At 42.4% G+C, this 12,952-nt stretch overlaps 1 protein-coding gene across 1 annotated transcript in view; it reads left to right on the forward strand.

The window, feature by feature from the left end:
• Window positions 1-562: 562 nt before the first annotated feature.
• The window catches only part of LOC139388515 (reticulon-4 receptor-like 1), a 184,672-nt gene continuing 172,282 nt past the window's right edge, over window positions 563-12,952 (forward strand). Inside the window, exon 1 of the mRNA XM_071135213.1 lies at window positions 563-987. Within this exon, the coding sequence (XP_070991314.1) occupies window positions 975-987 (13 nt within the window). The 5' untranslated portion in view covers window positions 563-974. The remainder of the gene's footprint in view (window positions 988-12,952) is intronic.

Below are 12,952 nucleotides of genomic sequence, written 5' to 3' on the forward strand. Positions count from 1 at the left end.
GATTTGTGACCTGTTGCCACAAGAAAAGGGCAACCAGTGAAGAACAAACACCATTGTAAATACAACCCATATTTGTGCTTATTTATTTTCCCTTGTGTTCTTTAACCATTTGTACATCGTTGCAACACTATATATATAATATTTGTAATGTCTTTATTGTTTTGAAATTTCTGAGAGAGAGAGAGAGAGAGAGAGAGAGAGAGAGAGAGAGAGAGAGAGAGAGAGAGAGAGAGAATGGTGAGACACGCGGCGCACGCTCCACGGTCTGTTCTCGTCATTTGTCAGATCATCTCCTCGAGAGAAGGGAGATTGAAAGGGCTGCCGCGAGCCAGCCAGTAACGGAGACCGGAGAAGGCACTGACCCATTCCACTTTCCTGCCTTGTCCAATAACAAGTGATTTTTGGGGAATGGATATATTGTTTTGTCAATTTCGAGAGCTAAAAACTCGGAATGGCAAAGGTAAACGGTCTTCCATAACGGGTATTCATCTATTTGTGCCACATAACATTCAGACGACAGCGAGAAAGTTATAGCTTTCTCTTTTCAACCGAATTGCTTGAATAAAGACTAGGCTACAGTGGGCTAGAATTAAAAAGCTCAGGTGTCCATAAAGAGCCGAGTTTACAGCGTGCGACACCGGCAAAACAGAAGCGCCTGCAGTGTGTTTATGGATAGATAGGGCATCTTGAATAGATTCTTCCAGATGATTTAACTTCGTCTATATCGGAATATCTGCGGGTGTGTTTTCAACTCTGCCTGTCAACACTGTTCATTTCAGACCAGAGGAAATGTAACAGTGATTCGCGAGGGACGACGAAATCACCAACGATCAAAGGATTCATCCAAAACGGTTCAAAAATCAAACTGGCAGTTTTATTGCGGAGTACCAGACGAGAAACCTACATTCTCCCCGAGACGTCCAAGCAGGATGGAACTCAAACTGGGATACTAGACCGGTAGAACAATCGCCGTCATGTTTGGAAGAGGTAAAACAAATATTTTTTTGTGAGCCTATATCGCTGTAGTGTTTAATCGGCCATTTGTTTTTTTGTTTCTTGTGAATTTGTCACATTTACAGTGTGTTGTTGGGAATGTCTTTGCCTATGATATGTTGCTGCATGGATTACGACAGTTTTGGGAATATCTGTTGTTGATGACCAACCTACAGTAGACTAGCGTTCTATCACGATATGCATTTGGGATTATGTGTATCCCTTCTGTGTGGTAGGTATATGTGTAGGCTCTACTGTCGACTACAGTGTTTCTCAAATATCCAGGTGTATGTGCGCGCTTGTGTGTGTATATCCTGCGCGCTTGTGTCTAGTCCACAGAAAGGTCTGCATAGAGGTGTGTGTATAGCTTCCCAGCTAGCACATTTGGTTCCTTGGAAGTTGTGGGAAACATGTTTTTGGCTTCACATTGGTTGTGGGAAGAAGCCAGTAAATTTTCTGACCAGTAAAACTGAAGGTTTTTAAAACATTCTGAGAACAGAAGTTTGGTCTCTCTTTATGTGTTGTTGTGGTGTCTCTCTTTTCGTGATGTGTTTTGCCATATATTTTTTTTATGTTGTTATTTTCTTATCCCAGCCCCCGTCCCAGCAGGCCTTATTGTAAATAAGAATTTGTTGCTCACTTACCTAGTTAAATCAAGGTTTAAAAAACATTTTAAGTGAAAATGTCGCCTCTTCTAGGAAGGTTTATTTTTAGGTTGCAGGGAGGTTCTGATAACATTTTACTCTGGTTGCAGGGAGGTTCTGAGAACATTTTACTCTGGTTGCAAGGAGGTTCTGAGAACATTTTACTCTGGTTGCAGGGAGGTTCTGAGAACATTTTTACTCTGGATCCAGGGAGGTTCTGAGAACATTTTACTCTGGTTGCAGGGAGGTTCTGAGAACATTTTACTCTGGTTGCAGGGAGGGTCTAAGAACATTTTACTCTGGTTGCAAGGAGGTTCTGAGAACATTTTACTCTGGTTCCAGGGAGGTTCTGAGAACATTTTACTCTGGTTCCAGGGAGGTTCTGAGAACATTTTACTCTGGTTCCAGGGAGGTTCTGAGAACATTTTACTCTGGTACCAGAGAGGTTCTGAGAACATTTCACTCTGGCTCATTGAAGGTTTTCCTGGGAGGTTTTATTAACGCTCTGAGAAGAGAAATTTCAGGATATTTCAAGTAAAAAATATAAAAAACCCCTCCTTAATTAAACTTTAGCTAAATGTTTCAATAAAACTTTTAGTAACACTGATAGCTTTATTTTGGGTAAACTTCTTTTTTACTCCAAGCACAGATAGGACTCATAGAAATGTATTTCCTTGAGATTAATCACGCAAACATGTATTTTTTTATTGTGACACGGCATCAGTGAGATTCCAATCTATAATCTTCTGTTCTTTATCCATGGAATTAGTCCACTTCGCCTCCAAGGATGGCTCTAGCATGCCAATTATTTTACAGATATAAAGCTGTAAATGTTTTGTCTATTCAAACAGACCCCATTTCAAAGGAAACCATGTTTTAACTTTTAGGAAACGTTATGTGAAAGTAATGAAATACCAAGAAAAGTTCCTTAAATGTGCTGATAATGTTCCAAAGCCAAGCAATTATCCTGCACACCATTCCAACAAAGTTGTGTGAAGGTCTAAGAAACATAAGGTTCTCAGAACATTATGTGCTAACTGGGTTCCTAATATACCGTCAACTCCTGGAGCGTTTTGGACTGTCTTAGCGTCATTAGATGAGATACCAGTTAAATGGATAGTTTGGGATTTTGGCAATGAAATTCTGGACTTTATTCCTAGAGTAAGATTAATTTGTGAAAACCATTTTTATTTGCGTCCAGGACGAAGGAAGTTAGAGGTAGTTTTACGAGAAAATGCTAACTGCTGCAGCTTAGCACAAAGACTGGAATCTCCAGTAGACAATTGCATACACTCTAGATAGGAACTCCCTTCACACTGGAGGCAGAGACATAAAAATGGTATCCTCAAGTTCATCTGACTCTGGAGAAGTATAAAAAGGGCCTCATTGCCAAAATCCAGAACTATCCCTTTAACATACAGATGTAGGACATTCATTTGATCACCCTGTTGCATGAGAACTTTCCTGCAATGAAAGACATTTAAAACATGTAGTGTATTTGAGGTTTAAAAAGGTATCTGAAGTTTGTAATTTTCAATTAGAAATTTCAGACGTGTATCAACTCCTACAAAAATGTCCATTCATTATAATCTTTATAATAATTCACATTTCCTGTTGCTGTAGGAGTATTTTCCTGCTGTATCAAATTGGCTCAAATTAAGATCCTACATCTGTAAAACCTCTAGCTTCAGCTTGTCTCTCCCAAGGCCTGGTTCACTCGGCGCCGTTCGGCGGAAATAAAATATTTATCCATTTCATTTTATATTATTCTTTAAAATAGAAGACTGCTGCTGCACTGCAGTTTACAGTTATCGGTGTGTGTGTATGTGCGTGTGGGCATGCGTGCGCCTCAACAGAAGCTTTCTGACATGTTTTATTACATTCTCGAGCGGGTGATGAGACAGTGGCGCAAGGAACAGGCGCCAAGATAGTCCGGGGGCCGGGACTGTTTACAGAGAGAGAGCGGAAGAGAGGGAGAGACAGAGACGTATGTAGGTTTCTGTAAAGCTCCAATGTTGCTAGAAAGAATTTGACATTTGTAATGCTAGCCTACATCCGGTTCAAATCCAACTTCAGCACGCTATTTAAAGGGTACACGTGTGTGTCTATCTGGATAAACAGCAGCTTTGCAATTGTGGAACCATATCTCTCCGTTACAGACAAACACACACACGCGCACATAAATTAGGTGAGTCATCATCATGTTCATGCTGAAATAGACTGACAGGCAATTATTCAGAAAGAAGCTGTTAGGTGACAAATGTATTGTACTGCTGAATGAGCTGCACTGAATGGAATGGAAAAGGTCTGCTTAACGTCAGTAGATGGAGAGAATAACCTGGGTCTCACACACACACACACACACTACACACACACACAGATCATTATCGGTTAGGCCACTTGGTTTGTCCCATCTTCAAGCTGGACTCTATCCTCATTACTAATGAAAACATCTGGGCCTGCACTGGACTGGGGGGCGGTGGCTGTGTGTGTGGGCTGGTGTGTGTGCTTGTTTGTTTACAATTCCGGCTGAGTTTCTTCCAGCCCACACACACACACACACACACAAATATGATAAATGTCCGTATAGCTGTGTGTTTGCTGAATATGCATGCTGTCTGTCAGTAGAAGTGATGAAATGTGGTGTAATGTGGAGGTGGTTTGTCTATGATACAGTTATCTCTGTCACCTTTACTTCACGAGAGAGAGAGAGAGAGAGAGAGAGAGAGAGAGAGAGAGAGAGAGAGAGAGAGAGAGAGAGAGAGAGAGAGAGAGAGAGAGAGAGAGAGAGAGAGAGAGAGAGAGAGAGAGAGAGAGAGAGAGAGAGAGAAAAATAATGAGAGAGAGAGGGAGAGAGAGCAAAATAATGAGAGAGAGAGGGAGAGAGAGAGCAAAATAATGAGAGAGAGAGGGAGGGAGAAAAATAATGAGAGAGAGAGGGAGGGAGAAAAATAATGAGAGAGAGGGAGGAGAGGGAGGGAGCAAAATAATGAGAGAGGGAGGGAGGGATGGATGGAGAAAACTGAGAGAGAGGGAGGAGAGAGAAGGGGGAGAGAGAGGGAGGGAGGGAAGGGAGAGAGGGAGGGTGGGGAGAGAGAGGGAGCAAAATAATGAGAGGGAGGGAAGGGAGAGAGGGAGGGTGGGGAGAGAGAGGGAGCAAAATAATGAGAGGGAGGGATGGATGGATGGATGGAGAAAAATAATGAGAGAGGGAGGGAGGCATGAATGGAGAAAAATAATGAGAGGGAGAGAGAGAATACAACGGTTATTTTTTTTTTCTTGAACTATTTGCACATTTACAACGCTGTATATAGACATAATATGACATCTGGAATGTCTTTATTCTTTTGGAACTTCTGTGTAATGTTTACTGTTAATTTTGATTGTTTATTATCTATTTCACTTGCTTTGGAAATGTTAACATATGTTTCCCATGCCAATAATGCCCTTAACTTGACTTGAAATTGTATTGAGAGAGGGTAGAGAAAGAGAGATGGGACAAGGTCATTTCCATGTAAAATGACCCATGAGCACCAACATGTGAAGTTCATAAGAGCATATCAAATTTGGTGTCAGATGAAAGCTAAGAGAATATATTTTGGGGAAATGAAGGCATAGATACATTTTTTCAACCATTTTCCATCATAAACAATAAAAGACAAGCAAAGGTTTTGATTTCTGGTCACACTGATGGAAAAGGTATAACAAATACATGGAACCACAGTAATGTTGAAGACCCCTACACACTAATATCATCATTTATATTTAGTTTTGCAGAAATGATTCGCCTTCTGTAGGTTTAAAAAAACATTGCCTTGTAATTCTGTTACCACATATCTTTAAGATATTCTCTCATTTCCTCTCCCTCATGAGGAGGGACAATCTGAAAGTAATAATTCATGCCGGTGTTTGGAGGATATATTGGCATGGGTGTTGTAGAATAATAGAGAATGGAATCATGTAGTAACCAAAAAAAGTGGTACAATACAGTATATTTTATATTTGAGATTCTTCAAAGTAGCCACCCTTTACCTTGATGACAGCTTTACACACTCTTGGCATTCCATATGTGTTATTTCATAGTTTTGACGTTTTCACTATTATTCTACAATGTAGAAAATAGTAAAAATAAAGAAAAACCCTGTAATTAGTAGGTGTGTCAAAACCTTTCACTGGTACTGTATATATACTGTATATATTTGATTTGAGGGGGATTTTAACCCCTTTTTCATGATATCCAATTGGTAGTTACAGTCTTGTCCCATCGCTGCAACTCGGGAGAGGCAAAGGTTGAGAACCATGCGTCCTCCAAAACACGACCCAACCAAGCCACACTGCTTCTTGACACGCTGACAGCTGGTGACCGAAGTCAGCGTGCATGCGCCTGGCCGCCACAAGGAACCGCTTGAGCGCAATGGAACAAGGACATCCCAGCCGGTCAAACCCTCCCCTAACCCTGACGACGCTGGACTGTAGTGACACCTCTGGCACTGTGATGCAGTGCCTCACACCATGCCCAAAACGGACGCGCGTGCATGCCCAAACCGTCCGCATGCGCCATTGTGCGCAACTAGATTTTGTCCCCTCATACCACGACATGCAGGTTGAAATATCAAAACAAACTCTGAACCAATTATATTAATTTGGACCGGTCAAAAAGTATTAAATATTTATGGCAATTTAACTGGCTAGCTTGCTGTTGCTAGCTAATTTGTCCTGGGATATAAACGTTGAGTTGTTATTTTACCTGAAATGCACAAGGTCCTCTACTCCGACAATTAATCCACACATAAAACGGTCAAGATAATCTTTTCTAGTCATCTCTCCTCCTTCTAGGCTTTTTCTTTTTTGGACTTTATATGGCGATTGTCATCTAACTTTCACAATACGGTGTATTACCACGACCAACCGACCTCAGTTCATCTTTCAATCACCCACGTGGGTATAACCAATGAGGAGATGGCACGTGGGTGTATGCTTCTAAAAGCCAATGAGGAGATGGGGGAGGTAGGACTTGCAGCGCGTTCTGCGCCACAAATGGAAGCAACTTCTATTTTAGCGCTTGACAATGCAGACGCTCATTGGCGCGTGTGAGCAGCATGGGTGAATTACATGTATTTATTTTGCAACGCAACGGGAGCGGTGTGGTCAGTATGTTAGATCGCTGCGTCACTCGGGAGGCCCTAATCTCTATTTTTATATATGTGAATTGCATGTTGTTTTTTTTACTGTGTTTCCTCCGACACATTGGTCGGAGTGGGCAGCGTATCAAGAAGCAGTGTTTTTTTAACATTTTTTAATTTCACTTGTTTTTGAGAAACTTACACCCAAACGACAATGGATTTCCTGAGTCTCATTCTGGAGAGCCAGGGCGTCCATAAAGTTTTTTTTATTTGTTTTATTTCACCTTTATTTAACCAGGTAAGATAGTTGAGAACAAGTTGTTATTTACAACTGCGACCTGGCCAAGATAAAGCAAAGCAGTGCGACACAAACAACAACACAGAGTTACACATGGAATAAACAAGCGTACAATCTATAACACAAGAACGGCTATATACAGTTTGTGCAAATGGCGTGAGGAGGTAAGGCAAGGAATAGGCCATAGTAGCGAAGTAATTACAATTTAGCAGATTAATACTGGGGTGATAGATGAGCAGAGGATGATGAGCAGATGATGATGTGTAAGTAATGATACTGGTGTGCAAAAGAGCAGGAAAGTAAATAAAAACAATATGGGGATGAGGTAGGTAGATTGGGTGGACTATGTACAGATGAACTATGTACACCTGCAGCGATCGGTTAGCAGCTCAGATAGCTGATGTTTAAAGTTAGTGAGGGAAATGTAAGTCTCCAGTTTCAGCTATTTTTGCAATTTGTTCCAGTCACTGGCAGCAGAGACCTGGAAGGAAAGGCGGCCAAAGGAGGCGTTGGCTTTGGGGATGACCAGTGAGATATACCTGTTGGAGCGCGTGCTACGGGTGGGTGTTGTTATCGTGACCAGTGAGCTGAGATAAGGCAAAGCTTTACCTAGCATAGACTTATAGATGACCTGGAGCCAATGAGTCTGGCGACGAATGTAGCGAGGGCCAGCCGAGTAGAGCATACAGGTCGCTGTGGTGGGTGGTATAAGGGGCTTTGGTAACAAAACGGATGCCACTGTGATAGACTGCATCCAATTTGCTGAGTAGAGTATTAAAAGCTATTTTGTAGATGCCATAGTCGAGGATCGGAAGGATAGTCGGCTTTACTAGGGTATGTTTGGCGGCGTGAGTGAAGGAGGCTTTGTTGCGAAATAGAAAGCTGATTCCAGATTTGATTTTGGATTGGAGATGTTTGATATGAGTCTGGAAGGAGAGTTTACAGTCTAGCCAGACACCTAGGAATTTGTAGTTGTCCACGTATTCTAGGTGAGAACCGTCCAGTGTAGTGATGCTAATTGGGCGGGCGAGTGCAGGCAGCAAACGGTTGAAAAGCATGCATTTGGTTTTACTAGCGTTTAAGAGCAGTTAGAGGCCACGGAAGGAGTGTTGTAGGGCCAGATGTATACAGATGTATACAGAATGGTGTCGTCTGCGTAGAGGTGAACAAAGACTCCAGAAATAATCCAATTGCATCCTTTTTTACAAACGACAAAGCTCTCAGTATCATGATTCAGTTCTTTAGAAGTTGACACATGACATTTTGTCATACCGAACTTTATCTGCAACGTTTTTGTTTGAACTCGAGCGATAACTTCTGACGCGCGTATATTGGCTTGCATGTGTATACTTCAGAAGCACACTAGTCAGTCCACAACAAATGTGTCCACTGTAAACACAGAGCTGCTAGCTAGCTGCCGGTCGCTAATCTTCCAAGCTAGCTAATTCGTTTTTTATTTCGAACAACTACGCAACCAACATGTGTGACTATGAATACGAGGAGAAAATGTTTGAATTTGCAGACGAGCCTTATTGATCTGAACCGGAATACACAGATGTCGAGCTTCAATAGATGGAGGAAGACAGGAAGACAGAGAAAGGAGATAGAGAAATGGAGCAGGCAGAGGCTGAGGCAGATATTCAACCAGCAGATGAGACCCGACTCAGGTCATCTCAGAACTGGTTCTGTACCTGTGGGCAATACCAAGCGATGCCCACTGAAGACGAGTGTCTTTGTTGCGCGAAGTGGGACCTGCTTATGCTAACCTTGGAAAAGCTAGAAATGTCTGATGTTAAGACACCGCTGACCCACGAGCCCACCTTACTTTGTGTAACCAGTGACAATGATTTTCCAGTCCCCCTAATCCCAGCAGTTGTAGAAACTTTTTTCCATGTGCCAAAAATAAACTGGAAGAAGAGACCTCGGCCAGAGCGACCTAATGGCCAGCTGTCAATAAAGTAAGTACAGGTAGTTTGTGTGATAAATACACTCCCCAGCATTACAGTATTCATATGCTGTGTGAAATATGTCATCAGAACACTCACATGTTAATCAGTAGGGCGACACAGTGTAATTCTGCTTCCGCACAGCGAGCTGCCTTGTTTTTTTTACATTTATTTTCTTGTCAATATAGATTTGTAACTTACATAGCGGTCATGGAATGGGGATTAAAATGCGAACGACATGTGCCGTGATCAGAGACAAGTGTTACCCAGTTACGTCGTCAGCAACGTCCGCAACAAGTACCGCTCACCCACATGTGTCCACGCTGGATTTAAGGAGGCAGATGACGAACAACCTTCCACCGATGGCTCATCACCTTCCCTTATTTTCTCATTCGGAAATGTTGTTTTCTTTGTATACTGCAGTTCTACTTTTAGCTGCCAATGTGTACAATATCAAATAGTCCTCACTATGCAGTACATGCAACACATAGCCTTGAAAAATACTTATTGACACCAGTGCTGTGGCTCTATAGCAACCCCCCCCCCCCAAAAAAAACGTAAAATTGCTTCTAATTGTTTTCTGAGGGAAAATAATTACACTGTAAGCGTTCAAATTTCCAACAGAAGAATGAAGAACATGTATAAGAGTTTCATTTCACACATGAAATACATAGTAATATATTGACAGTATCTATTGCAAATCCTCTCTGAACCCTCTCTCTGACCCTGGGAGTTTGGGATTATCAGGCTGCATCAAGTAGCTTACCATCCCCCAACCGGAGCTTGACTATTGTCTTGCAGTAGAGGGCAATTCACACCTCCATCGTTAGGGAGGTTACTAGGGAGCCTTCTGGGAGAGTTCCAGAGATAGTCAAACTCTCTCTTACTCCCAGCGTCAGAGAGAGAGAGTGTTCAGAGGGGATTATCTGCAGTGTCAGTGCAGCACAGTGTTTAAGGTTAAGTTTAGGCATTAACTGATAATTCTTACGGTTAGGCATTAACACAGAATAGTTAAGGTTTGGGATAGGCTTAAAACATAAATCTTAAACACATTCCTATCACTGGATTTGAAGTTGCAAACTTTGGAATCAGAGGCAGATGCTTATGCCCAACCGCAATCCCAATCCACAAGGTAAATGTCAAATTTCTAAGTGTAAGGTTAGGTTTAGGCATTAACTACAAAGTTTTAAGGTTATGGTTAAGTTTAGGCATTAAGGCTGCCGTCCACAACACCCTAGCAAAACCGAAACCTACTTGAAGGTAACAGGACTCACTGTTGCCCCTAGTGACCGGTTTCCACATCATCAGTTGAGTCAAGTAAGAGGTAGTTGTTGCGTAGGTATTGGTGCAGTAGCATTGGTTGTGTGTGTGATGTATGGAAAAGACAGCTTTCATCTTGACAGAAGGCAATATTTGTTAACAAGTCTCCTGTGAACAACACACTCACCCACGCACACTGACACTGCAACACACACACAATCACTTCAATCATCATGTAAGTTGCTGCTACTCTGTTTATCATATATCCTGATGCCTAGTCACCTTACCTCTTTACATATCTACCTCCATCACTTTAGTATCCTTGCACATTGTAAATATGGTATTGGAATTGACGCTGTATGAAGCTTACCTACTCGTATTATTATTTCTATTGCTCTTGTGTTTTTGTTCTACCATATTTCAACCATACCTACCATACCATATTTGATTTTATAGTACTACATTGATAATGATTCATGCGTTGTTAGGATAACATAGGCTTTTCACTGTACTTGTGCATTTGACATTAAAAACGTGAAACTTGATGTGTGCCACATCGACTTGAGTAGTTTGCTACTATTCTGTAAATACAAAAATTCATCCACATTGGCCTAAACCGGTTTTGATTACCATTTAAGACTCACTGCCTTGATTTGTTCTTAATTAAGTAGAACAATTGTAAATTGTGTTTTTTTACATTGGAAAAAAAGTAGAGATAGTATATCATAAACTGCATTTTTTAAAATATATTTTTGTATCTTTATTTAACCAGGTAGGCTAGTTGAGAACAAGTTCTCATTTACAACTGCGACCTGGCCAAGATAAAGCAAAGCAGTTCAACACATACAACAACACAGAGTTACACATGGAATAAACAAACATACAGTCAATATTACAGTAGAAATAAAAGGAAACAAAAAGTTTGCATACAGTGAGTGCAAATGAGGTAGGATAAGGGAGTTAAGGCAATAAATAGGCCATGATGGAGAAGTAATTACAATATAGCAATTAAACACTGGAATAGTAGATGTGCAGAAGATTAATGTGCAAGTAGAGATACTGTGGTGCAAAGGAGCAAGATAAATAAATAAATACAGAATGGGGATGAGGTAGTTGGATTGGCTGTTTACAGATTGGCTATGTACAGGTGCAGTGATCTGTGAGCTGCTCTGACAGCTGGTGCTTAAAGCTACTGAGGGATATATGAGTCTCCAGCTTCAGTGATTTTTGTAGTTTGTTCCAGTCATTGGCAGCAGAGAACTGGAAAGGCGGCCAAAGGATGAATTGGCTTTGGGGATGCAAACTGAGATATACCTGCTGGAGCGCGTGCTATGAGTGGGTGCTGCTATGGTGACCAGTGAGCTGAGATAAGGTGGGGCCTAGCAGAGACTTGTAGATGACCTGGAGCCAGTGGGTCTGGCGACGAGAGTAGAGCGAGGGCCAGCCAACGAGAGCGTACAGTTCGCAGTGGTGGGTGGTATATGGGGCTTAGGTGACAGAACGGATGGCACTGTGATAGACTGCATCCAGTTTGTTGAGTAGATAAATGTCATCGCCGAAGTCGAGGATCGGTACCCTTTTACAAGGGTATGTTTGGCAGCATGAGTGAAGGATGCTTTGTTGTGAAATAGGAAGCCGATTCTAGATTTAATTTCGGATTGGAGATGCTTTTTTTTTATTTTAAATTTTACCCCTTTTTCTCCCCAATTTCGTGGTGTCCAATTGTTGTAGTAGCTACTATCTTGTCTCATTGCTACAACTCCCGTACGGGCTCGGGAGAGACGAAAGTTGAATGTCATGCGTCCTCCGATACACAACCCAACCAGCCGTACTGCTTCTTAACACAGCGCGCATCCAACCCGGAAGCCAGCCGCACCAATGTGTCGGAGGCTACACCGTGCACCTGGCAACCTTGGCTAGCGCGCACTGCGCCCGGCCCGCCACAGGAGTCGCTGGTGCGCGATGAGACAAGGAGATTCCTACCGACCAATCCCTCCCTAACCCGGACAACGCTAGGCCAATTGTGCGTCGCCCCACGGACCTCCCGGTCGCGGCCGGTTACGACAGAGCCTGGGCGCGAACCCAGGGACTCTGATGGCACCCGGGAGGCCGGATTGGAGATGCTTAATGTGAGTCTGGAAGGTTGGTTTACAGTCTAACCAGACACCTAGGTATTTGTAGTTATCCACATATTCTTAGTCAGAGCCGTCCAGAGTAGTGATGCTGGACGGGTGGGCAGGTGCGGGCAGTGATCGGTTGGAGAGCATGCATTTAGTTTTACTTGCATTTAATAGCAGTTGGAGGCCACGGAATGGGAGTTGTATGGCATTGAAGCTCGTCTGGAGGTTAGTTATCACAGTGTCCAATGAATGGCCAGAAGTATACAGAATGGTGTCGTCTGCGTAGAGGTGGATCGGAGAATCACCAGCAGCAAGAGCGACATCATTGATGTATACAGCGAAGAGTGTCGGCCCGAGGTTTGAACCCTGTGGCACCCCCATAGACTGCCAGAGGTACAACAGGCCCTCCAAACAATGGGAAAGTAATTCTGCTTTGAAAGTTTATCAACTTGTAACCCCACTTTTGAAAAAATAGCCCTTGAATGTTTTGGTAAACCTACTGGAGAACTCTTCTTTGTCTACACCCATTCAGCATCGTTCACAACCTTTTTAGCCTTAGCTCTTAATC

This window comes from Oncorhynchus clarkii, chromosome 29 (assembly GCF_045791955.1).
Source record: "Oncorhynchus clarkii lewisi isolate Uvic-CL-2024 chromosome 29, UVic_Ocla_1.0, whole genome shotgun sequence".
In the NCBI taxonomy this organism is placed as follows: domain Eukaryota; kingdom Metazoa; phylum Chordata; class Actinopteri; order Salmoniformes; family Salmonidae; genus Oncorhynchus; species Oncorhynchus clarkii.